The following is a 20,745-nucleotide window of genomic DNA, read 5'->3' as shown; positions in this document are numbered from 1 at the left end:
GCGGGAATCCTGGGTGGGACGGGGCAGGAGGCTGCGGGGAGCCCACGCCACCCCCCCCGCTCCCACGCTCGTGTGTGTGTGTGTGTGTGTGGTGTGTCCGGACCCCCCCCCCCCCACGCCGCCGCGGGGGTCGCGCAGACGCGCACGGTTGTGCACGGCAAAAAAAGTTCTGCAAAAGGATTTTGGTTGTGCAAAGGTGAGCGCTCGTGCAAGGCGCCGGTGTCTGTTTGAAAAGTGCATGGTAGTGCAACGGGAAGTGGGTGTGCAAAGGTGCGTGCTCGTGCAAAAGGTGCACGCTCCTGCAAAGCACGTACTCGTGCAAAGCTGCGTGTTCTCGCACTGCGGCAGGGGTGACCCACTCCCACGCGGGAGCACCCCCAGGACACCCCCCTCTTCCACCCCCCCCGAGCGGGGCCGTGCCCTGCCCCACGCCCCCCCCCCGTCCCCCGGGGCTCCAGCCCCCCCCCGCACGCTCCGCAGATAACGCTGGAATGCGGCTCCGGGCCCCCCCCGCCCCCCCGGGATGCTCCGGCCCCGGCACCGCCCCGAATCAGCCCCGGGGGGTGACAAGGGCGCGGCGGGGGGGGGGGGGGGGCGGGGGGGCCACCCCGGAGAGGGGCGGAGCCCCACCGGTGCGGTGTCCCCGGGGTGCCCCTGGTTTGGGGGTGCAGGGAGCTGCCCCCGGGGGGGGGGGGGAGGGTGGGATGGGCGCCCCCCCCCATCTCGGGCCGGGGGGGGGGAAGAGGGCAGGCAGGATTCCTGCAGCCGGTTGGGCAGGGCGAGCCCCGCCGAGCCCCGCAGGGGCTGTCCCCACGGGGGACACGCACCCACACCTCCCCCCCGTGATGGGGTCTCCCCTGTGAACCCCAGGAATGGGGGGGGGGGGGTGTGTCCCACTGCACCCAGGGGTGGGGGATGCTACGGGGTGGGCGGGTGTATCAGTGGGGTGATGGTGTGCAACGGCGGGGAGAGCTGGAGCTGTGGGGTACCCCAAAATGTGTGGGGCTGAGCCCCCTCCCTCCGCCCTGCACCCCACAGGTTGTGGGGCTGACCCTCATCCCTCCGCCCTGCACCCCACAGGTTGTGGGGCTGAGCCCCCCCCCTCCACCCTGCACCCCACAGGTTGTGGGGCTGACCCTCATCCCTCCGCCCTGCACCCCACAGGTTGTGGGGCTGAGCCCCCCCCCTCCACCCTGCACCCCACAGGTTGTGGGGCTGAGCCCCCTCCCTCTGCCCCAGGAACAAAAGCCTTGGGCTGGGTCCGGCCCCACCTTCCCCGGTGCAGGGGCCCGGAGCGGGGCCGTGGGGAGGTGCCGTGGGGCCGTGCCGTGGGGCCACCCTCCCTCCCCGCCTCTCCTGGCTATAAATTGTGCCCGTCCGTCCGTCCGTCCACCCGTCCGTCCAGCTCCGTCGTCACTCCTGCGGCTCCGCCGTCACCATGAGCTTCTCCCGCAGCAGCGTCTACTCCAGCTCCCACCGCTCCGGCGTCGCCCCCGGCATCGGCTCCAGCCGTCGCTTCGCCCCTCTGAGCAGCGCGGCCAGCGTCTACGCCGGGGCCGGGGGCTCGGGCTCCCGTATCTCCGTCACCCGCACCACCAGCTTGACCAGCTCTGGTGGTGGCTATGGGGCCGGCTATGGGGCCGGCTATGGGGCCGGGTTTGGGAGCAACACGTTGCTTACGGGTTCTGGCATGGTGGCCAACGAGAAGGAGACGATGCAGGACCTCAACGACCGCTTGGCCACCTACTTGGAGAAGGTCCGGAGCTTGGAGCAGGAGAACCGGCGGTTGGAGGTCCAGATCCGGGAATTCATGGCCAAGAAAGGTCCCAGCACCCAGGACTGGGGCCACTACTGGGACGTCATCGAGGACCTGCGGGACAAGGTGGGGTCCCCTCGGGGGGGGGGAGGGTGGAGGGGTCCCCAAGGCTGGTGGCACCCCGGGGTTAAGCATTAATTAACGCGGTGGTGGTGGGGCTGGGTGAACTTTGCAGCCCAAGGTCAGGGACGTCACCTCTGCGGGGCTGGGGGGGGACACACGAAGGGACGTGACCAAGGGCACGGGGCGAGGTGGTGTCGGAGGGGGTCCGACACCGCCCTCGTTAGGCAAACGAGCCCCACGGCCCCCCCAGCACCGTGTTCTCGGCTCGAGGTCACCCAGGACCCACCCCAGCCCGTCCCAGACGTCTGGGTCCCCCCAAGTGAACCCCGCCCCGGTTTATGGCTGCGTTTCCGGGGCAAGGTCCCCCCCCTCCCCGTCCTGTCCCGTCCCCCCCCCCGCGGGAGCCCGGGCGGCTGCCAGGGTGGCACCTGCCTGGGTGACGTGGGCGGTGGCGCGGGCGGGTGGCGGCGGGGGGGTCCCCGTGCCCCGGTGGTGACGCCGTGTCCGTGTGTGTGTCATCGTGTGGCGTGCGTGTGCGTGTGTGTGGTGTGCGTGTGTGTGGTGTGCGTGTGGTGTGCGTGTGGTGTGCGTGTCCCCCCCAGATCTTCGAGGCGACGGTGGAGAACGCCCGCATCGTGCTGCAGATCGACAACGCGCGGCTGGCGGCCGATGACTTCAGGGTCAAGTGAGGGATGGGATGGGGTGGGGATGGGGTGGGGTGGGGATGGGATGGGATGGGGATGGGATGGGGTGGGATGGGGATGGGAATGGGATGGGGATGGGATGGGATGGGGATGGGGATGGGGATGGGATGGGGATGGGATGGGGATGGGATGGGATGGGATGGGATGGGGATGGAATGGGATGGGATGGGGATGGGATGGGGATGGGATGGGATGGGATGGGGATGGGATGGGGATGGGATGGGGATGGGATGGGATGGGATGGGATGGGATGGGGATGGGATGGGGATGGGATGGGGATGGGATGGGATGGGATGGGATGGGGATGGGATGGGGATGGGATGGGATGGGATGGGGATGGGGATGGGATGGGGATGGGATGGGGATGGGATGGGATGGGATGGGGATGGGATGGGGATGGGATGGGATGGGGATGGGATGGGATGGGATGGGGATGGGATGGGGATGGGATGGGATGGGATGGGATGGGGATGGGGATGGGGATGGGATGGGGATGGGGATGGGATGGGATGGGATGGGGATGGGATGGGATGGGATGGGATGGGGATGGGATGGGATGGGGATGGGGATGGGGATGGGGATGGGATGGGGATGGGGATGGGGATGGGATGGGATGGGATGGGATGGGGATGGGGATGGGATGGGGATGGGGATGGGATGGGGATGGGGATGGGATGGGGATGGGATGGGGATGGGGATGGGGATGGGATGGGGATGGGATGGGGATGGGGATGGGATGGGGATGGGGATGGGATGGGGATGGGATGGGGATGGGATGGGGATGGGGATGGGGATGGGGATGGGATGGGGACAAGAACAGGAACAGGGATGCGGATGGGAATAGGGTTGGGGACAGGGACAAGGATGGAGATGGGGACATGGTGGGGATGGAGATGGGAGGGGAACAGGGACAGGTCGGGGATGGAAATGGGGATGGGGAGAAGGAGAAGATGGAAAGAGGAGTGGGAATGGGGACAGGATGGGGACAGGGCCGGGGCCGGGTGGAGGTGGCAGTGGGGGTAGGACAGGGACAAGGCTGGGGATGAGGAGAGGGATGGGGTGGGGCTGGAGATGGAGAGGAGGATGAGGATGGGGCTGGGACAGGGCTAAGAACACAGGGAGGGACGAGGGTGGGGACAGGGATGGGGATGGGGACAGGGACGGAGCCGCTCAGCGCCGTGTTCCCAGGTACGAGGCGGAGCTGGCCATCCGCCTCTCGGTGGAGAATGACATCACCGGGCTGCGCAAGGTCATCGATGACACCAACATGGCCCGGATGCAGCTGGAGGGGGAGATCGAGTCCCTCAAGGAGGAGCTCATCTTCATGAAGAAGAACCATGAGGAGGTAGGGATGGAGCTGGGGGGGGTGTCCGGGGCCGGTGGGGACCCCACGCTGACACCGGCCCCTCGTTGTCCCCCCAGGAGGTGAAGAGCCTCCAGGCCCAGGTCTCCGACTCGGCGTTGACGGTGGAGGTGGACGCGCCCAAGTCGCAGGACCTGGGCAAGATCATGGCGGAGATCCGGGCGCAGTACGACGCCCTGGCCCAGAAGAACCTGGAGGACCTGGAGAAGCAATGGGGGAAACAGGTGGGTCCACACCCCCCCACACCCCCCCAAACCTGCACCCCAGGGGGCCCCGGTGGTCCCCAGGCAACTGGGGTGATGCTCCAGTGGGGACATCAAGCCAAGGGGGGGGCAGCCCCCGGCTCAGTGGGGTGGTCATCTGAGGGTCCCGACACGAGGGGGAACCCCAGTCTGGGGGGGGGTGTCCCCACTCTGACATCGGGGTGCTCCCCAAAGGCACCCCACGAGGGGGACTTGACCCAGTGGGGTCCTGGTCCAACCCTGGGGGGTCCCCTACCCCGTGTGGGACCCCGCTCCTTGGGGTTTGCTCTTCCTGGGGGTTTCACCCTCCACGGGTTGGGGTGGTCAGGGTGGGCTGGCCAAGGCGTTGACACCCACCCCCCCCCAAACCACGTACGCGTCCCCCAAGATCACCGAGAGCACCATCGAGATCACACAGAGCAGCAAGGACGTCGACACAGCCCGCAGCACCGTGGTGGACCTCCGCCGTTCCGTCCAGACCCTGGAGATCGACCTGGAGTCCCTCCGCAACCAGGTGCCCCCCTGAAAAAAAAAAATGACATCACCCCCCCACATCCCCACCCCCAAACCATCCAGCCCCACGGGGTCACCCAACCGCCCTCGCCCAACCTCGGCGCGATGCTCCGCAGAAAGCCGGCTTGGAAGGCAACTTGCTGGAGGTGGAGAGCCGCTACGGGATGCAGATGGAGCACCTCAACGGCCTGATCCTGCGCGCGGAGGCGGAGCTGGTGCAAGTGCGCAACGAGCTGCAGCGTCAGGCCGAGGAGTACCAGGCGCTGCTCAACGTCAAGAGCAAGCTGGAGGCCGAGATCACGACCTACCGGCAGCTGCTGGAGGGAGGGGAGGAGTTCAGGTATTGGGAACGGGCTGGGGGGACACGGGGGGGGACACCAGGGGGGCGGCCCGAAGGGTGGGCGTGGGGCGGGAAGGGGACCATGACAGCGGTGGCATCCAGAAAGGATGAGCGCCGGGTGATGGGATGTCTGGGTGCCATCCTTCAGGATGGTCCTGGGGTGGGAAGGGGACAGTGACAGTGGTGGCATCCAGAAAGGATGAGCGCCGGGTGATGGGATGTCTGGGTGCCATCCTTCAGGATGGTCCTGGGGTGGGAAGGGGACAGTGACAGTGGTGGCATCCAGAAAGGATGAGCGCCGGGTGATGGGATGTCTGGGTGCCATCCTTCAGGATGGTCCTGGGGTGGGAAGGGGACAGTGACAGTGGTGGCATCCAGAAAGGATGAGCGCCGGGTGATGGGGTGTCCGGATCCCATCCTTCAGGATGGTCCTGGGGCGGGAAGGGGACAGTGACAGCGGTGGCATCCAGCTGGGATGAACCCTGGGCGATGGGATGTCCGGGTCCCATCCTTCGGGATGGTCTGGGGACAGCAAGGGGACAGCGGTGGCATCCAGCCGGGTGCTGGGATGTCCCAGCTCCTTTCCGCAGGATGGTCCTGGGGCGGGAAGGGGGCAGCGGTGGCATCCAGCCGGGATGAGCCCCGGGTGACGGGATGTCCATCGAGGCTCAAGGATGCTCCAGCTCCGTCACCTTGGGGTGCCGCTGGGGAAGGGGGGGGACACACACGTCCAGCGGGAGCCGGGCACGGGGAGGGGACACCCCGGGGTGCCCCCCAGCACCCTCAGCCACCCCTTCCCCGCCCCGCAGCCTGCAGGACGCCCTGGAGAAGGAGACCACCTCCACCACGCAGAAGACCACGCAGAAGGTGGTGGACGGCAAGGTGGTGACGGAGACGAAGGAGGTGAAGGTGCGGGCGTACTGAGGCCCCCCCCCGCCCCGGGGGGGCCCCCCGAGCCCCCCCCCCCAATAAAATGGCGATTCCTTGCCCCCGCTGAGATGTTCTGTCCTGGTGTCTCCTTCTGCTGGGGGAGGGAACCGGGCTTGGGGCCACGGGGGGCTGCTCCAGAGGGGAAACTGAGGCACGGGGGGGCAGGTGGACGGGTGGGCGGTTTGGTGCTGAGGGGTGGGTGCATGGAGGGACGGACGGGTGGGTGGGTGCGTGGACAGTGGGCCACACAGCTGGACAGCTGGGGGGACGGCCGGGCAGACAGATGTGCAGAGGGCTGGGCAGACAGATGTGCAGAGGGCCAGGCAGACAGATGTGCAGCCAGCCGGGCAGCCAGATGTGCAGCCAGCCAGGCAGACAGATGTGCAGAGGGCTGGGCAGACAGATGTGCGTCCAGCCGGGCAGCCAGATGTGCGTCCAGCCAGGCAGCCAGATGTGCAGCCAGCCGGGCAGCCAGATGTGCGTCCAGCCGGGCAGCCAGATGTGCAGCCAGCCAGGCAGACAGATGTGCAGAGGGCTGGGCAGACAGATGTGCGTCCAGCCGGGCAGCCAGATGTGCGTCCAGCCAGGCAGACAGATGTGCAGAGGGCTGGGCAGACAGATGTGCGTCCAGCCGGGCAGCCAGATGTGCGTCCCGCCGGGCAGACAGATGTGCAGCCAGCCGGGCAGACAGATGTGCGTCCAGCCGGGCAGCCAGATGTGCAGCCAGCCGGGCAGCCAGATGTGCGTCCAGCCGGGCAGCCAGATGTGCAGCCAGCCAGGCAGACAGATGTGCAGAGGGCTGGGCAGACAGATGTGCGTCCAGCCGGGCAGCCAGATGTGCGTCCAGCTGGAGGAGGATGGGGGGGCTGGGGCTGGGTGCAGGGAGAGGGCGGGGGGCGGCCCGACAGCCAGCCAGCCCTGCTCCCTCCTTCCCCCCGCTGCCCCCACGGGACCGGGCTGTCCCCGTCCCCACGGAGCTGCCCCCACGGGCATGGCCCCCCCGCCGTCCCCCCCTCACGTCGGGGTCCCCCGAGGCATCTCCCCACCCCCCCAAAGCAGCTGGAGGGACCCCAAAGTCTCCCCCCCCCCCCCCCGCACCGGGGCCGTTCCCGACCTGCGGCCGTCAGCCCGGGGCTGAGCCCCACGGGTGGCCGGGACACGGGGGGACCGGGCGGGGGGGGAGGGGGTGATCTGCACCCCACGGCCGTGACCCACGGCCGGGCCCCGGCTCAGCCTGCAAAGCTGGGGTGCAAGGCAGGGGGTGCAAGGCAGTGCACCAGGGTGGGAGTGTGCGTTGCAGGCGTGCAGGGAGGGGGGGACGGCGTGCCCAGCCACGCACACGAGGGGGGCGTGCACTGCACGAGGGCTGGCAGCGCACGGGGGGTGCTGGTGCGTTGCACGAAGGTCACGGTGCTCTGGGGGCGGCTGGTGCGTTGCACAAGGGTCGTGGTGCTTGCAGGGTGCTGGTGCATTGCACGGAGGGTGCTGGTGCACAGAGAGTGCGGGTGCATTGCACGAGTGTCGTGGTGCTTGCAGGGTGCTGGTGCCTTGCACGGAGGGTGCTGGTGCATTGCACAAGGCTCGCGGTGCTCGCGGGGTGTGGTGCGTTGCACGCGGGGCGTGGTGCCTTGCACGCGGGGTGTGGTGCGTTGCACGGCAGCCCCAGCGCACGATCGCGGCGCGGGCGGCGCCGCCAAGCGCAGAATCAGCCTCTCCCCACCCGGCCCCGCCTCCGGAGGGGCGGGGCGCTCATAGTCACGTGACGGCGCCATCCGGGTCCTTTGCCTTCTCTGCCTGTTCCCAACATGGCGGCCTCAGGTGAGCGCTGCGCGGCGGCGGCGGTGCCCGGCGGCCTCCGCGGAGCGCGGCCGGCCCCGATGGGCCTCCCCCCCGCCACGACCGCGCCGGGCGCCGCCGCTCCCCGGGGGGGGGGGGGGGGTGGGGGAGTGGTGGTGGGGGCGGGCGGCAGCGGCGGGGCCGGGCCGGGCCGCGGTGGCGGCGGCGGCAGCGGAGGAGGAGAACCGGGCCCCCCCCCCTCCCCCACACCGCCCCCTGAGGGACGGCGCGCGCGGCCGCTTCCCCCGCCCGCCTCCTATTGGTGGGGGGGCGCGCGCCGCCGGCGGTGATTGACGTCCGACGCGGGGAGGGGGGAACCAGATGGAACCTTCGGCCGCGTCACTGCGCAGGCGCGGAGCGGCCCGGGCCGGGGAGGGGGGGGGGCAGGGCAGGGCAGGGCGGCACCCACGTGGGTGCGCGGCGCGCACGCGGTCGGGCGGCCGGTACCGGGGGGGGGGGGGCGGCACCGGGAGGGGCCACGGCCCCGGGGGGGGGACACTGGAGCCCCGCCCCGCCTCCCTCCTCCCGGGCCCGGAGCGCCGCCGCGTACCCTTGAGTCTCCTTGCGGCCGCCGGTACCGGGCAAACGGGGCGGGGGAGGGGGGGAACGGCTCGTCGGTCACCCGGGGGGCGGCGGAGCCGCTGTGCGGGACAACCCCCCCACCCCCGGCCGGGTCCCCCCCGCGCCTGCTGCTGCTCCCGGTGGTGATTCTCCATAAGATGGTGGTCGGGCAGCGCTCGGTGCAGGCAGGAGCCGGGCAGGCATCCGTGGGGGCGGCTCTTTCCTTGGCCGAACCCCCGCTGAGCCATTTTTCACTCTTTTTTTCCCCCAAATAAACCACCCCCGTTGATAAATCCACCGCAGAGCGAGAGCATCGCCCTCCCTGCAGCCCGAAAACGTTGCCCCTCGGGGACTGAGCCGCTCTCTTCCAGCTGCGGGCGCCATTTGGAGCCCGGTGCGGGGGGGGGGGGGGAAATGCAGAAATTATTCACTTCCCCCCCCCCAAAAAAAAAACCCTCTGTGGTTTCCCCAGCTGGTGTTCTCGTGGCTGGCTGAGACGCGGCACCGCGATGGACGTCAGCCTGGTGAAGCTCTGGCACGTAGGGGAAACCTTAAACCGGGGCAGAGAGCTTAGGTTGGTGTCGTGGCGGGCAGGGACGCTGCTGCCTGCCCGCTGCCAGAAGGCGAGGGCTCCGTCTGGGCCCGTAAAGCTGCAGCGAGGCCGAACAGCCCCGTCATGCTTTGAAATGGGAGGGTTGATGCCGAGCGCCTTGGCCCTTCTCCGTAGCGCGGGGTGGGCATCGCTGATCTGACCCCAGACAGCCCCACGGAGCAGCGCGGGGGCCCGGCCTGGCGATGCGTCGGGGGCTCTGAGTACGGGGGAGGTTGTCGGGCGCAGATCGTGGCCGCAGGACTCTCCGCAGGGTTCCACGTGCCCTGTTCTGTGTCAAAAACCACGCGCGGAGGCTGACCGAGCCCCAGCGCCTCGCCGGGGGGGGATTCGGCTGCCCCTCGGCAGGGTTAAAACCAGGAGGAAGGGGCAGATTTTGCCCAGAGCGACGCCGTTATCCTGCGACAGAAGCTGCTTCGCGCCGTCACCTCCTGCCCGGGACTCAGTGGCCGTTTGAGCGAACCCAACCTGCCGGTTTTCCAAGGCCGGTGGCCGCTCAGGAGCAGATCCGGTGTCATTTGGGAAGCGTTTATGGCGTGCTGGGGAAGGTGAAAAGCCGCCCAGCGTCCCTTCCTTGGGAACAGCTCTCATCTCCATCAGGAGAGTGTTTCTCCTTCGTTTTTTCCAGGCGGTCACCGCCGCTGCTGCTCTCCCAGCGTTTTTATCCGGGACTGACGTCATCTTTCCATGAGTTTCCCCTTGGCAAACGGAGCTTGAGCTGTTCCAAAGGGCTGACCGGATTTATGGCTTCTGGCCTTTGCCTATGGATAGATCGGAAAGGCTCGCTGTCCTGAAAACCAGTGGCAAGATTTGGGGGGACCCAGCGATGCTTGCAGCTGGCGGCAGAAGCCCCAGGGGGCTCCTGGGGGTTGGTGAGGCCCCTGGGCAGCGCCTGTAGCTTGTCACCCTCTCGGATACAGCCGCTCACACAGCCCTGGGGGGCTGGAAGGTGTCACCCCCTGAGGTCAGGTGTTTCTCAACTGGATCGGAGCTCTCTGCCAGGCTTTACAGGGTCCTCGGGGTGCCGCCCGCTCTCCGGGGGTGTCAGAAACCATTTCTCCTGCTCTGTGACCGGCGTGGAGCAGCTCCAGGGAGAGCTCGGGGGGGCAAGAGGTGTGAGTGTCGCTGGGTCACCCCCCCCAGGGTGGCTCCGTCTGTGTTTGGGCTCCTGGGGGAAGCCTTTCCCGTCACCCGGAGTCCCGAAGCCAAGGCTGCGATGCCCGTGGGAGCGGGAAGCGGCTGGAGGTGCGAGAAGACGACCGAGCGCTGCCAGGGTCTTCTCCAGAGCGTGACCAGGGTCTTGCCGTAAGGAGAGGGGCGATGCTCGGAGCCGGGGAGAGCGGCCGCCCCGTGTCTCCCCGTTGCTGTCGGTGCCGTTCCGCATCGCTCGGCCGTCGCGGCTTTACCGAAACCACTCAGAGCGGAACCACGGGCTGGAAGAGCCGAGCAGGCCGGGAGATGTTGGCAAGGAGCGATGGCTGCCCGGGGAGGCTGCGGGCTCGAGGAGACGGTGCTGGGGGACCTTTCTGCCCTAATAGTTCTTCGGCTCGTGTGGGTACGGCCCAGGCAGCTCTTTGGTGGTTAAGGGGAGGATGGGAGTGGGACTGGATAACGCGTCTGGGGGTGAAGCTGGCCGTACTGCGGGGTAAAGGGTCATTTTTAGGCTCAGCTCTCTGTCCCTTGCGGGGTCTCAGTGGATGCTGGGAACAAAGATCTGGCAAGAGCGCGGGAGAACGGGAGCTCCTGGAGACGGTGGGAGCGAGTTCGGGAGGGCAGGATGGCTGCATCTGCCCAGCGCCTGGCTGAGAGAGCAGGGTACGGTTTTGTGCTGCCTTAAAACCCGGACTGAGACCAAAGGGGAAGAACAGGACCCCAAAAATGAGGATTTGGGGGGCTTGGAAGCAGGACTGGGGCCTGGTGTCACGCACGGGCGGTCGATCCGTACCTGGAGCCTCTCACCCTCTCGTTTCTCTGCTGGAAGACGCTGGCGGTTGTTGCATCGATGCTGGTGCAGCGATTTCTGTGCAAGAAACCATTTTAAGCGTCGTTTGGTGAGCAATCCCTCAGCTCTGAGCGCTGGCAGGCGAGCGTCGGCTAATTAGAGACGGCAAACGAGTAGCCTGCGAAACTCCCGCCTCTGTCATTTTTATCTTCGTTAAGGCTGCTGCGACGCTTCACCGGTTAATTATCACACTCCCCGGCCAGCAGCCTGGTTAGAGATTATCTGCGTGAGGTCCAGCAGTCCCAAAGTTTATTATTTCTTCTTAACGAAGATAAGAGCGCGTGTTTTCAAAAGCAATTAGTGGGTTTTGCATTGCTGTCTCTATAGTATCTTTTAAGGCTTTTCTTTCTCCTGGCTTATAAACCCTGCGGAGGGGGTGTCCCAAGTCACTGGGGGTGCCTGAGCCTCCCCCGGTGCTCTGCCCAGAAATATTTTTGCAGATAAAGGTGCTATTTTTGCAGATAAAGTTGCTGGTTTTGCAGGTAAAGGCGCTGTCGGCCCCTGCTCTCGCCGGCAACGCCGCAGGGGGGCAGCAATTCCTTCCGCAAGGGGGAAAAAAAAAAAAAAAAAAAAAGCTGAATTTTGCAAACTGCATCATAACCCGCCTTCCTAAAAATAGCCCGGCTTCCCCGGCGCCACTGGGAGGTGTCGCAGCCCGTTGCGACGCCCGACTTCCTCGGGAGATGGCGAAGCCTCGATGAATAAATGCTCTCTGGCCCCTCACAGCTCCAGCAGAGCCGAAAAACCTCCCCGAGCTGGAGGAGTTGGGAGATTCGTTAAGATGTCGGCGAGGCCGGCCGGCTTCTGGCGCCGGAGGGATCCCAGCGGCTGTGGGATTGCCGTGCCGTGCTCCGCCACGTCCCCTGCTTGTGGCCTGGGTGGAAGTGGGGTGGCTTCTCCCTCTACTGCCTCCTCCCCCAAAATAAACAGCCCCCGGGGAGGTTTGTGGGTACGGTTGACCCCCGAAATGTGAAGCGTGAGCGTGCTTCAAGCGATGGGAGCCTCAGTTCTCGGCTGTGCTGAATTTGCGGCTGTTATCCCTTTGGAAGTAGAAAATAAATCGGGATGGGATGGCCGGCGCCTGCGTTGCGGTCACTCGTGTCACCTCTCGATCGCACCCATCGGCCGCCCCTCCTTCCCCACCCTGCCCAAACCAGGCCGTTCCCGGGCGTCGCTCACTCCCCTCTCCTCTCTTTCTCTCCCCAACAGCTAAGAAGAAGGCCAAGAAGGGCAAGACCCTCACTCTGACGGATTTTCTGGCAGAGGACGGTGGCGGCGGCGGTGGCCCTACCTATATCCCCAAACCCGTCAGCTGGGCCGACGAGACAGATGACCTGGAAGGAGACGGTACTGTCATTGCCCGGCTTGCGGGAGTCCGCGGCTCCCAGATCAAACACCGATAGCAGAAGTCTCTCGGCCTGCGGCGTTAAAAGAAGCAGCTTTTTGCTTCTGGCTTCCTCGTGGGGTTTGAGGGCTGCGGAGGCAGTTTGTCTGCACGTAGATCCTTCCCCTTCTTACGCCGCTGCAGGGGGAAGAACCGAGTGGGAAGCGTTGGTAACCGCACCGCTGCCAGCTCCGGGTTTGGTCATACCCGTGAACAGCCGGTGACCCGGAACGACACACCCAAACATTGGGAAATTTGCTGATTGTTTCTTTTCTGGGCAGTAATTAAGCTCGGAGAGCAAACGGAGTTCTCGTTAGGACTGAGACTGACAGTCTGGTGAAGGGGAGGGAGATTTGCACCCACGCGCGGTAGAGAAGTGGCATAAAGAGCTTTTTGTCGGCGTAACCGAGAGGCAGAGCAGAGAGAGCGGAGGGTGGGCAGATTCACCGAAGCCCTGGTATTTTTCCACGAGACGGGCTGCGATTCAAATGGGAATTAATCCGGGGAAGGTTTAATGCTTTATTAAATGGGTTGCCGGACTAAACGGTCGCTCTCCCTTGCGGTTTTAGTCTGCCTCGGTTTCTCCTTGGGGGCTGCTGGTGCCTTTTGGGCAGCTTCTTTCATGCTGGGCTGCCCGACAGCTCGGCCGGATGAATTTCGGGGCTTTAACGTGCAGCTCCTCAGCCGTAACGCGGCACCGTGCCGCGTTGGCAGTAACCGGTCTCTAGTTCAGTGGGTTTTGGGTGATTTGCCAAATTTCTCTCTTTAGTTTCTACCACTTGGCACAGTAACGATGACGACGTGTACCGGGCCCCTCCGATCGACCGCTCCATCCTGCCCACCGCCCCGCGGGCTGCTCGGGAACCCAACATAGACAGAAGCCGCCTCCCGAAATCCCCCCCCTACACGGCCTTTCTGGGAAACCTGCCCTATGACGTGACGGAAGAATCCATCAAGGACTTCTTCAGAGGACTCAACGTGAGTAACGGCTCAGAGCCCGGTCCGGGTGGCGGGGCAGGGGGTAACGTGGGCCATAAATCCCGTGATTTTGGATGCCGCGATCCCCGTTCGCACTCCGTGTGTTGGTTCCTGCTTCGCCATGGATCGGCCAAAGCGGTTCCTGGCTCCTGGGGGTGTACGTCCGTGTCTGGAGCTGGCTGCGAGCGACGGTTTCCAGCCAGCCACGGCTGTCGGGTTGCTCGATCTCAGTTGAGTCGCTTGACTAGCAGCAAGCAAGCGGCTGTTCCTGCTGTTTCAGCCATGATGGTGACGGAGCAAGAACCCTTTTAAAGCGGGCGGCTGGTGTTCCTCCTGTTGAACCAGGTGAAGAGAGGAGGTTGGGCCGGATCTCGGGGTGATTTAGGGTGCGTAGCTGGTGCCTAGCGCCCACCCCGCTGCTCGCTCGATCCCCCTCAGCGCGGCAGGGGGAGGAAACAGGATGAGAATGTTTGTGGGTCGCAGTAAGGATGAGGAGATCGCTTACCAATTAGTCGCAAGCAAAACAGTCTCGACTTGGGGAAAACTAAATTTATTCCCAATTAAAATAGACTTGCTATGACCTGCTCCAGCAGCCGGAGCACCGGCGACGATGAGCTCGGCCTTCCCTCTGCTGTTTCTCACTTTTTTTTTTTTTCTCCTCCTCCTCTGCCTGTCCGTCATTTTCTGCCCTTAAATCTAATTTCACGGAGGTGCCCCAGACTTTGCCAACAGGCTCCAGTTCAGCCTGCGCTGGGTCCGCTCCTCTCGAGGGGTTTCCTCAAGATGCGTCCTCCCCCGTGGCCGAGAGCAGGAGACGCTCCTGGGGAGACTGCGACTGCCCCGACGAGATGATTTTTCCCAGCTTTAAGAGTGTTGGGGCCCTTGGGTTATTTGGGGAGGGTGAAGGAGGGACAGCAAGTAATGCTGAGGAATGGCCGCGTCCCTCCCGGAAGGTCAGCTTGGGAAATGCAGCTGGAGTCCGGCATTCCCCGCGCGGCAGCGAGCCGTGCTGACGGCAGCAGATAGCTCCCCGCGCTGCTTACCTTGGTCTTTTATTTTCATCTTGTTTTTTCTACCCTTTCGTGCTTGCTGAGGCAGCATCCACTCCTCCTCGGAGAGTAATAGCGTGGGTGAAACTCGTGGACGAGGAGGAGGAGGGAGCTGAGAGGCAGATGGGTCGGTGCTACGCAGGAGAGTAAGAAGCAAAGCACGGTGCTGGCTCTCGGCCTTGCAGAACAGTTTTTGCTCTGCGTCCGTCACTCGGTCTCCCTGCCCGGCCTCTCCTGGTGCTGGTCCGAGCGGTGGTTCCTCACGCACGGCTCGTCCGAATGCAATTTGTGCTTTCCCTTTGCTGGCACGTAACGAGCTCCGCAGGCTGCTGCCGCTTCCCGGGCCTCTGAGCGGGGAGCGACCTGGGAGCAGCCGCGCTTTGGGAACCGAAATCCAGCAAGGAGAGGCACAGAGTCTCGCCTGAACGGGTCTGAAACTGGTTGTCAGGAGGGTTGTTCTCAGGAGCCTGGGACGAGCTCCGAAAGCGGCGGGATGCCGAGGGACGGCTCCTGCTGGCTTCAGGGGCTGGAGCCTTGTTCCTGGGGCGCAGAGCCGTCCTGGCCCTTAGATCCATTCCCGCTGCAGCCGCTGGAGATCTGCAGCTGGAATTCTTGCCGGGGCCAAATTCCTCCCTCCAGACAAGCGTCGGTGACACTTGTGGCGGGAACCTGTTGCGTGGTTGAAGGGGGAGTTGAACCCCCTCTTCCCTGCTCATCGTCGAGAGGATTTATTCAGTCCTCTGACAGCAACGGGTGGCGTGGTCTCAGCTAACTCGATCCTTGCCCCATCGTATTAACGTCGGGGAGCAAGAATCTTAACGAGAGCTTTCCTCTCCTCTCTCGCTGCAGATAAGTGCTGTACGTTTGCCGCGGGAGCCTACCAATCCGGAGAGGTTGAAAGGTTTTGGTTATGCTGAGTTTGAAGACATAGACTCCTTGTTCCAGGCTCTGAGCCTCAATGAAGAGGTGAGTCCAACCCCTGACGGAGCAGGGCTGGTGCGTGACCCACCCCCCGTCAGATCAGGCGCGTTCCCGTGCAGCCCTGGGCGCTAGAGATGCATTCAGAAGTGTCTTCTTGTAGAAGGATGGTTGTCCCTGCTTGAGAAAGACTTAAATGGGGAAGAAAATGCTTTTTTAAGGCCGTCAGCCCCTGTGTTGTACAAGCTGCCTGCTCCGTGCTGGGGCATCGCGGCAGGATCGGCTCTTCTCGCCCCTGTGTGTGTCTTGAGGCCGCAAAGGCCGACTTCTCGCTGTTGTTTTCAGTCTCTAGGGAACAGAAGAATACGAGTGGATGTTGCTGATCAAGCTCAGGATAAAGGTGAGCTCGCGACCTTCCCTTCGCACCGGCTGTCTCGGTAACCACGTCTTGCGCCGGGTCGGTGATCGGCCTGGCTAAGGACGGAGGAATCGCTGTTGTCACGACCCGGATCGCCAGGTCTGAGCTCCGGGCCGGGGCACGGGCTTGGCTCCTGCCTGCATGGCTGGAGGGCCCGGCCGGGATGTTTTCCCCGCCAGCACTTACCTAACGATGTCCCGTGCCCCTGCACTGTCCCTGCTCGCTAATTGACTCGGCCGAGGGCTTTTCAAAGCGTCAGCGGTTCCTGCTGGCGCAGACTAGTGAATTCGAGGGGTTGGGTTGTGCTCTCGCTCGATTCGCCGCTGACAGCCGCTCTCCACCCTGCGAGCTGAAATTTCCTTCCGTTCCCCGGCAGATCGGGACGATCGCTGCTTTGGCAGAGATCGGGATCGCTTCCGTGACTCGGAGAGGTTCGAGAGCGACTGGAGGGCCCGTCCTGCCACCACCGACAGCTTTGACGATTACCCGCCTCGCAGGGGCGACGACAGCTTTGGAGACAGTGAGTTGGCAGAAAAATAACGCGTTCCTTCCGCCGCCGTCCCGAAACGGCAGCTGAGGGGATCTGAACGCTAACGAAGCAGTCGGGCTGTGGCTTCCCTCCGCCCCTCCCCTGACGAGCAGATTTCCTGCGGGATTTGGTGGTCACTTCCCCTGCATCCGTAGCCCAGAGCCGAATCTGCCGCATCTTTCCAGATGAATAGTTCTTCCTCCTATCCGTTGTTTCCCCTGAAAAATCTGCATTATCTTGACATCCAGGTGTGCTTTATTCTGCTCTGTCTCTGATCGGGCGCTGACAGAGCGGCCACCCGGAGCTTGTTTCCCTGGCTGGATTATCGTAAGGGCGCCCGTCTGGAGAACAGCAGCAGGATTTTCCTGCTTCGTTAAGGGATTTGTGACTCTCCTACAGTAACGAGCGCAAGAAAATCCTTGCCGCTGTCTTGTCACTGGAGCGTTCAGCCTAAAACGACGTGCCGGGTTCCTCTGAGCCGCCCCGCTCATGCTGGACCCCTCCCCTCCTTCTCCCACCTCCAGGGTATCGGGATCGCTACGACGATCGGTATCGTGATGGTCCGCGGAGGGATATGGACCGTGGCTTCGGGGGCAGGGATCGCTACGATGACCGCAGCAGGGACTACGACCGAGGTAGGATCTTCCCGAAGGATTGCTGGGGCGGAGGGGGTGAGGGCGAGACTCTGCCGCGGCAGACGAGTTGCCCAGCCTGGCCCAGTTCCCCCCGCTGTAACCGCGGAAGGGGTGCGGAAGGTGAGCTGGGGCTCTTCTGGGTGACTTTAATCCCCCGCCTTGCTCTAGTCCTCACCGGAGCCCAGGTTTTAAGGCCGTTGCGTTAAGACGACGCTGGGCTGCGGGAAGGCCTCCTGCCCTGCGCCCCGCCAGCCCGGGAGGGATCGGGACTCAGCAGGAAGGGTTTCCTTTCCTCCCGCAGGCTACGATTCCAGGATAGGCAGCGGCAGGAGGGCCTTCGGCAGCGGGTATCGCCGGGATGACGACTACCGAGGGTGCGGTGACCGCTACGAAGACCGCTATGACCGACGGGATGACCGGATGGATAGGTGGAACTCGCGGGATGATTACGGCCGGGATGATTTCCGCCGCGAGGACAGAGGTAACGGCTTTGGGGGGGGGATCTGACCTCCCCCGGCTCCCCTGGGAGCGGCTCGGGGCGGGATTCCTGCTCACTCTGGTGTCTCCGCTCCCTCCCAGGTCCCACTCAGAGGCCGAAGCTGAACCTGAAGCCCCGGAGCGCACCCAAGGAGGAGGAGACCTCCGTGGCCCCTGCGCCCCAGTCCAGCCGGGCTGCCTCCATCTTCGGGGGGGCCAAACCGGTGGACACGGCTGCCAGGGAGCGGGAGGTGGAAGAGCGGCTACAGAAGGAGCAAGAGAAGCTGCAACGCCAGCTGGAGGATGATAAGAGGATAGAGAGACGACCCCGAGAGAGGTGGGCCGGGGCAGGGTCTTCTGCCTTTCTGGGGGTGCCCTAAACCCACCTGTAACCCTCTTCCCTCGTCGCGGCTCCCGAGCGCCCGGATCAGCCCCCTTTCCCCTCCGGCGCAGGCACCCCAGCTGGCGAAGCGAAGAGAACCAGGAGCGATCACGGACGGGGAGCGAGTCCTCGCAGACCGGCACCTCGGGGCCCCCCGGCACCTCTGTGGGAACCGGCCCGACGGGCAGGAGTAAGTAGAGAGCAGGGTGGCCCCGAGCCGGGCCCGGCACTCGTCACCCCTCCCGCAGCTCAACGCGTGACCCTGCGATCGTTTGCGTGTGTCGTGTCCCCCCCTGCCCTGCAGCCACGCGAAGGAGGGAGAGCGAGAAGTCTTTGGAGAACGAGACGTTCACCAAAGAGGACGATGCCCCTTCTCCCACCTCCAAGCCGAAGGAGGAGAAGCAGCCCCTGAAGGTGATGCCCGCGCCCCCGCCCAAGGAGAACGCCTGGGTGAAGCGGAGCAGCAACCCCCCTGCCCGCTCGCAGAGCTCGGATTCGGAGCAGCACTCTCCTACGAGGTCAGTGCCGCGGGGTGGGGGGGACGTGTCCTGACCCCCTCGGGGTTTCCCCCGTGCCAGGCGGTTGGTAGAGCCACCGCTCCGTCCCGATGTCCCCCTGGTCCGAGGATTCCCCGTCCCGGGGCGACGAACAGCTCCGCGGCGTTGGTGTCTCCTTCTCAAGGTCTTGATGTTGTTCGTCTTTTACTTCCCCCCTCCCAGCGCTGGCCAGACGGCCCCCAGCCTGCCCGTGGAAGATGGGGCACCCCCGAAAAACACCCACAGGAAAGGTGAGACCCACGGGAGCCGCTCCCGGCTCTACGAGCGGCCGCTTTGCCACCTGAAGCTCCAAAAACTGTCCCCTGGCGTGGGAGAGGGCCGAAGCAGCGATCCGGACAACCTCCGGCTGGGCGCTCGCGCGTTCGGTGCGAGACCTCGCGGTGTTTTGTTCCCTCCAGGAGATGAGAACAAACCGGACGGGGGACGGGAGAGCGGTTCCAAGGTGCGGAGCGGGAGCTCCAGCCGTGGCCCGGGAGATGCAGACAGGTGAGCGTCCCCCGCCGTGTCACCCCCAGCTCGGGAATCGGGGCGTCACCACCCCACCCCGGCCGCAGCTCAGGGTTCATCCCGCTCCCTCCGGCGCCGCGGGCGGCCTCTTCCCTCGAGCGAAGCGGGGATTCAGACCCGGGCTCTGCTCACAAACCCCGCGGCCCTTTTTTTTTTTTTTTTGGGGGGGGGGGTGTCCCTGCGGCGGGTGCCGCCTCACCGGCCTCCGGCTCTTGCAGGAAAGAGAGCAGAAAGGATCACGACTCGCGACCTGCGTCTGAGCCAAAGAAACTTGACGAGAACCCTCCCTCCGTAAGCTCTTTGGGGGGGGATGCGGCTTTGGGGGACACCGGGCGCTTGGGCTGGGGCGTGAGCTCCCACGCCGCCGTTACTCCTCTTGGCCGGGGCGGTTTTGGGTCTGGTTTGGGGTTTTTTTTTGGTTATTTTCCTGCACGCGGTAGAGGTCTGAGCGCCCTTTGGTGCTCGGCCCGTAACCAACCTCCCTCCCTCCCAGCAGTTCAGCCACGCCAGCAAGTACGCTGCTCTGTCAGTAGATGGCGAAGATGATGGCGACGATGAAGAATGCGCCGAATAAAAAAAAAAAACAAAACAAAACAAAACAAAAAACACAAAACCTCCGGGCCCTTGCGCCGTCTCCCGACCAGCCGCCGCCTTGGGATCGCTTGGAGAATTAAAAAAAGGAAAAAAAAAAACCACCACAAAAAAACCAAACCTCTATCCAGACAAGACAGAAATAAAACCTAAAACTCAACATCTCCTGGAGACCTTTCTTAAACTTTTTAAATCAAAAAAAAAAAAAACCCAAAAACCCCATTAAAAAACCCCAAACAGTGGGGGAAAAAAAAAAAAAAAAGGAAACGAATCTCTTGCCTGGTGCTGCAGCCTTTAAAGTATTGACCTAACCCCAGGAGCGAGAGGAGTGCGGGTTTTTCCTCGTCCCGGAGCCGAGGATGCGGTGGGCGAGGGGCGCGGGGCGGCCGAGGAAGCGCTGGCCTTCCTCCCTCCTCTTCCTCCTCCTCTCGCCAGCCAAACCCCGAGCGGTTCTGCGCCGCGTCGGTAACAAAGCTCCGCGTAAGGTAGGGCTGCGGTCCCGGGGGATGGGGGAGCGGGGGCTCCCTCCGAGTTATCGGCACCCCCGGGGCACCTTCCTCCTCCTCCTCCTCCTCCTCCTCGCCCCGTGCCTGCCCCACCAGTCGCCAGCCTGGGCTAAACCCGGATTTGTGGCCCCCACCTTGACCCATTTCCAGGGTTTTTTTCCTTTTTTAGCAGAATTGCCGTCACCGGGGGGGGGGGGGGTGTCCCCCAAACTCACCCGCTTCCCCCAGCACGTCCCCCCCTTTTTATTTGGGGGGAAAAGGGGGGAACTCGCCTGTTCCACCTCCCCCCGGCACCTCGCGGCGGGTTCGGCCGTATTTTAGCTGGGGGACGGCGAGGGCCCCCCCCGACCCCCCCCGGGGCTGGCTCCCTGCGTCTGCCCCCTCCGCAGCGAAACCTGTAAAAATTTGTACAAAATAATTACGAAAACGCTTCGTAGTGGGGCGTGGGCCCCGGAGCTGCCGCTGGCTCTGTACCCCCCGCGTGATGATTTTTGGTTTTGTTTGTTTCCTCCAATAAATCGAATCTCGAAATGCCCTCTAACGCCCCAATCCTTTAACCCCCCCCCCCCAAAACTGCTGGGCCCCCAGCCCGGGGGTGGCACCGGGGGTGGCCTGGAGCTGGCCAGGGCCCCTTCTTCCTCCTTCCTTCTTCCTCCCTTCTTCTTCCTCCCCTTCTTCCTCCCCTCCTTCCTTCTTCTTCCTTCTTCCTCCTTCCTTCTTCCTCCCTTCTTCTTCCTCCCCTTCTTCCTCCCCTCCTTCCTTCTTCTTCCTCCTTTCTCCCTTCTTCCTCCCTCCTTCCTTCTTCCTCCTTCCTCCTCCTCCTTCCTCCCGTCC

The 20,745-nt window shown here is 64.3% G+C and overlaps 2 protein-coding genes across 2 annotated transcripts; both read left to right on the top strand.

The window, feature by feature from the left end:
- The first annotated feature begins 1,263 nt into the window (after positions 1-1,263).
- On the top strand, positions 1,264-6,038 carry KRT18 (keratin 18). The gene is made up of 7 exons (XM_054807146.1): positions 1,264-1,882; positions 2,482-2,564; positions 3,772-3,928; positions 4,006-4,170; positions 4,577-4,702; positions 4,818-5,041; positions 5,851-6,038. The coding sequence occupies exons 1-7, from the start codon at positions 1,439-1,441 to the stop codon at positions 5,963-5,965; spliced, it is 1,314 nt and encodes a 437-aa protein (XP_054663121.1). The 5' UTR covers positions 1,264-1,438; the 3' UTR covers positions 5,966-6,038.
- Positions 6,039-7,700: 1,662 nt separating this feature from the next.
- On the top strand, positions 7,701-19,565 carry EIF4B (eukaryotic translation initiation factor 4B). The gene is made up of 15 exons (XM_054807108.1): positions 7,701-7,789; positions 12,190-12,327; positions 13,134-13,342; positions 15,241-15,357; positions 15,655-15,709; positions 16,104-16,247; positions 16,781-16,891; positions 17,193-17,372; positions 17,471-17,705; positions 17,822-17,940; positions 18,055-18,268; positions 18,470-18,537; positions 18,706-18,793; positions 19,033-19,105; positions 19,311-19,565. The coding sequence occupies exons 1-15, from the start codon at positions 7,777-7,779 to the stop codon at positions 19,386-19,388; spliced, it is 1,842 nt and encodes a 613-aa protein (XP_054663083.1). The 5' UTR covers positions 7,701-7,776; the 3' UTR covers positions 19,389-19,565.
- Positions 19,566-20,745: the final 1,180 nt, after the last annotated feature.

This window comes from Grus americana, chromosome 31, assembly GCF_028858705.1.
Source record: "Grus americana isolate bGruAme1 chromosome 31, bGruAme1.mat, whole genome shotgun sequence".
Classification (NCBI taxonomy): domain Eukaryota; kingdom Metazoa; phylum Chordata; class Aves; order Gruiformes; family Gruidae; genus Grus; species Grus americana.
The sequence above is the reverse complement of the archived record's forward strand: the minus strand, read 5'-3'. Positions and strand labels throughout refer to the sequence as shown.

Excerpts from the sequence above, each read along its gene's own strand:
- KRT18 (XM_054807146.1), top strand. The coding sequence starts at position 1,439 with ATGAGCTTCTCCCGCAGCAGCGTCTACTCCAGCTCCCACCGCTCCGGC. Across the intron at positions 1,883-2,481 it reads TCGAGGACCTGCGGGACAAG|ATCTTCGAGGCGACGGTGGA; the intron begins GTGGGGTCCCCT and ends TGTCCCCCCCAG. Across the intron at positions 5,042-5,850 it reads GAGGGAGGGGAGGAGTTCAG|CCTGCAGGACGCCCTGGAGA; the intron begins GTATTGGGAACG and ends CCCGCCCCGCAG.
- EIF4B (XM_054807108.1), top strand. Across the intron at positions 17,706-17,821 it reads GAGAGACGACCCCGAGAGAG|GCACCCCAGCTGGCGAAGCG; the intron begins GTGGGCCGGGGC and ends CCTCCGGCGCAG. Across the intron at positions 18,794-19,032 it reads GGCCCGGGAGATGCAGACAG|GAAAGAGAGCAGAAAGGATC; the intron begins GTGAGCGTCCCC and ends CGGCTCTTGCAG.